This window comes from Mizuhopecten yessoensis, unplaced genomic scaffold (genome assembly GCF_002113885.1).
Source record: "Mizuhopecten yessoensis strain PY_sf001 unplaced genomic scaffold, ASM211388v2 scaffold11161, whole genome shotgun sequence".
Lineage (NCBI taxonomy): Eukaryota > Metazoa > Mollusca > Bivalvia > Pectinida > Pectinidae > Mizuhopecten > Mizuhopecten yessoensis.
This window is the reverse complement of record NW_018408910.1, coordinates 1,257,353-1,260,348: the sequence shown is the minus strand read 5'-3', so window position 1 is coordinate 1,260,348 and position 2,996 is coordinate 1,257,353. Positions and strand designations below refer to the sequence as shown.

The 2,996-nt window shown below is 37.8% G+C and overlaps 1 protein-coding gene across 2 annotated transcripts in view; it reads right to left on the bottom strand.

Moving 5' to 3' along the window:
• Positions 1 to 2,996, bottom strand: part of LOC110467140 (Hermansky-Pudlak syndrome 3 protein-like) — a 30,254-nt gene that overhangs the window by 847 nt on the left and 26,411 nt on the right. For both annotated transcript variants that reach the window (XM_021524079.1, XM_021524080.1), the window contains 2 exons: positions 1,243 to 1,449; positions 626 to 719 (listed from right to left, as the gene is read on the bottom strand). In XM_021524079.1, the coding sequence (XP_021379754.1) occupies positions 626 to 719; positions 1,243 to 1,449 (301 nt within the window). The remainder of the gene's footprint in view (positions 1 to 625; positions 720 to 1,242; positions 1,450 to 2,996) is intronic.

Here is a 2,996-nt window from a genome sequence, read left to right as displayed (position 1 = left end):
GGGGGGGGGGACTTAATCACAACTTTCCTGACAGAAAAAATGTTCTGATGAAGCCTCAGCTATAGAGGCAATTCTAGAAGATAGAAAAAAAATCCTTTAAAAATCCTCTTATTGGGGACGCTCGAGTACATTATGATAAGTCCCCCCTAGTCATTTAATTTTTTTCCTTTAATTGCCTGGCATACTCCTTGGTATCTGTACTCACAGCCAAGTACCCAAATCATCACCCCTGATTCCTTTACCTGACGTTGCTCTACACCTATGGAGTTAATTATTAGAAGAGGAATACATCAATTACATCAATATCAATTCATGTACTTTATGCAAACTATATGCAAAATAAACAACAACCTGAAAGCTGATATCAGGAAATCCCCCCCCCCCCATTGAGACCTCAAAGTTCAACATAATGTCTGAATGTTATGAGAGCAAAAGGTCCCTAATCGGCGATAGTTGATTATCATGTTTATCTACATGTTTCTCTTATTTGTTAATTTTCAAATTGTTAAAGAAACACGATAAACCGTGTGTCTTTATACAATTTGAAAATAACTAACTGGAGTTAGATTAACATGATAACCAACCATCACTGGTTGGGGAACCTCTATATAGTCAAGATACTGACCTTTCAGACCCTCTAAGTACTTGGGTTCTCGTTGGTCAGGCTCCTCAGCCTGTTGCTGTAGTGTCGCCATCATCATGTTCAAAAAACCTTTCCACTGAAATAGAAAGACATTTTCTGAATTAAGCAAAAATTTATGGCATTCTAAAGCACTTTTGTAACTGTTTTTCTCAGATGTATTGCAGCATTTTCTTCTTATTTCTAAAACCTTCTTAAGACTTTTACAAATTAGTCCTTGTGCAAAATATCCCGACATACAGTATTCCGTCTTTTCGTATTGCAGATTTATCTGCTCTTGTGAGCAGATATTGATTGTTACGTCATTAGTTTGTGCGAGAAAATTACGTCGTTTTCTCAAAAAATTATGATGTTACTCTCACAAACAAATGAATATAATATATAAGAACACAGTTTACCCTATCTAGTAAATATATGTGAAGGACGGATTTACACAAGGCGTAAATAGATTTTATTAGTGAAAGGGAAATATTTGACTGTTATACAGTATTCCACCATTCCTGAAACCAAAGCGTTAGCTCTACCCTATGCATTAAAATAAAAACGGATACCATTAAATACCTTTTTTAAATATCAGATTTTCTTTAATAGCCATTTTTTACCTTAGTGATGTCTTTCTGCATTATAGAGATGCCGTAGTCTGCAAGTATGACTGGGTACTTGTCTATCACCACTTTTGTGGCCTTTTCGTGGTCCAGTCTCAGCATACACAGCATCCAGAGAGAATCATATCCCTGTATTTCCTCCTCCAGCAGGGCCATAACCTTCTCAACTAGGGCCAGAGTTGTGAAGGGGGAGCAGAGGATAGACTAAAAAAAAAGGGAAGGATTTTTTTATTCAAATATGCACATATCTCTTATGTTAAATGTGTAACAGCTAGGAAATAGAGTAGGATGCTTCTATGGGATCAAATCCACGACCCCAAACTTCCTAGTCAGATGCTCTACCACTAAGCTAAAAGGAAATTCCTTCTAGGACAAAACTAGTGACCGTAATCCTATGTACAATTAAAATCTGCCACACTACCCCCCCCCCCCCCCCCCTCTTTAAATGTGTTCACACTCAATCACCACAACAATCGAGGTTCTAAATGGATTTAACAGGTTCTCCAGGTTCAACGAGGAGGGTCACAGACACCATTTTGTAACAGGAAAGAGAGTAGTGTGCTTCCACTGGAGATCTGACCAGCGAGCCCCAGCTTCCCAGTCTGCTGCTCTACTGATTGAGCTAAAGGGAAATTCCCTCTAGCGCGAAGCTTGAATGCGACCGTAATTCTATAAACAATTAAAATCTGCCACAAATACACACAGAAAACACAATGATGATATAGGAGTACATACATATAAATCTGGTTACAAATCAAAAACTTTTAAAAGTCAAACATGTACAACTGTAGTTGAAGTCATAGGAATACATAGATATAAACACACCTGTACATACAGATTAAGTTAACATACCAGGGATGATATTGGGGATTGTAAATGTCAGCCTATTTGTACATACAAACATACAACTGGTACCTATTCCGTCTTTGCGTATTGCAGAGTTATCTGGTCTTGGGAGCAGGTATTGATTGTTACGTCATTTGTTTGTGAGAGTAACGTCATCAATTTTTGAGAAAACGATGTAATTTTCTCACACAAATCAATGACGTAACAATCAATACCTGCTCACAAGAGCAGATAACTTTGCAATATGCAAAGACGGAATACATGTTCATACAGCACAACCAGTGACTTGTTTATGTGTGAAGTTTTGATGACTGGTATGATGTATATTCTATCACCTGCTGTATCCCACTACATGTTGTAAAATGGAGTATAATGTGACAAGGTGGAATAATTTGCTGGGTTACTACGCATGTTATTTCAGTGAGGTAACACTCTAAAGTCGGCATCAGATCCACACTAATGCAAGGAGGCGAATACACCAGCATACCCTGCCTCCAGCACATATACACACAAGCATGCATACATTACACACATAGAGACACGTCCATAAATGACCTAAGCTGTTAATAGGACGTTAAACAAGAGGTCCAAGGGCCTTAGCGGTCACCTGAGTTATGTCATAGATACTGGTAGCTTTATTTTATTGTTTAGATGTGATGTGGAAATCAGCATGTAAACTAAGTGAAATACAATACTTGTCATGTCATCAATGGATAAGAATTTGAAATATTGGTAAATGTTCCCTTTGGGGCCCCGCCCTAGCCCCTGGGGATGGGGCAGGAATCCTAATTTTACAAAGTAAAACTCTCATTTACCCAAGATGATTCTGACTAAGTTTGAGCAATTTTCTGCTGAAAATGGATAAAATATATACCGAAAAGTGTTATTTCCCTATATAAACTATA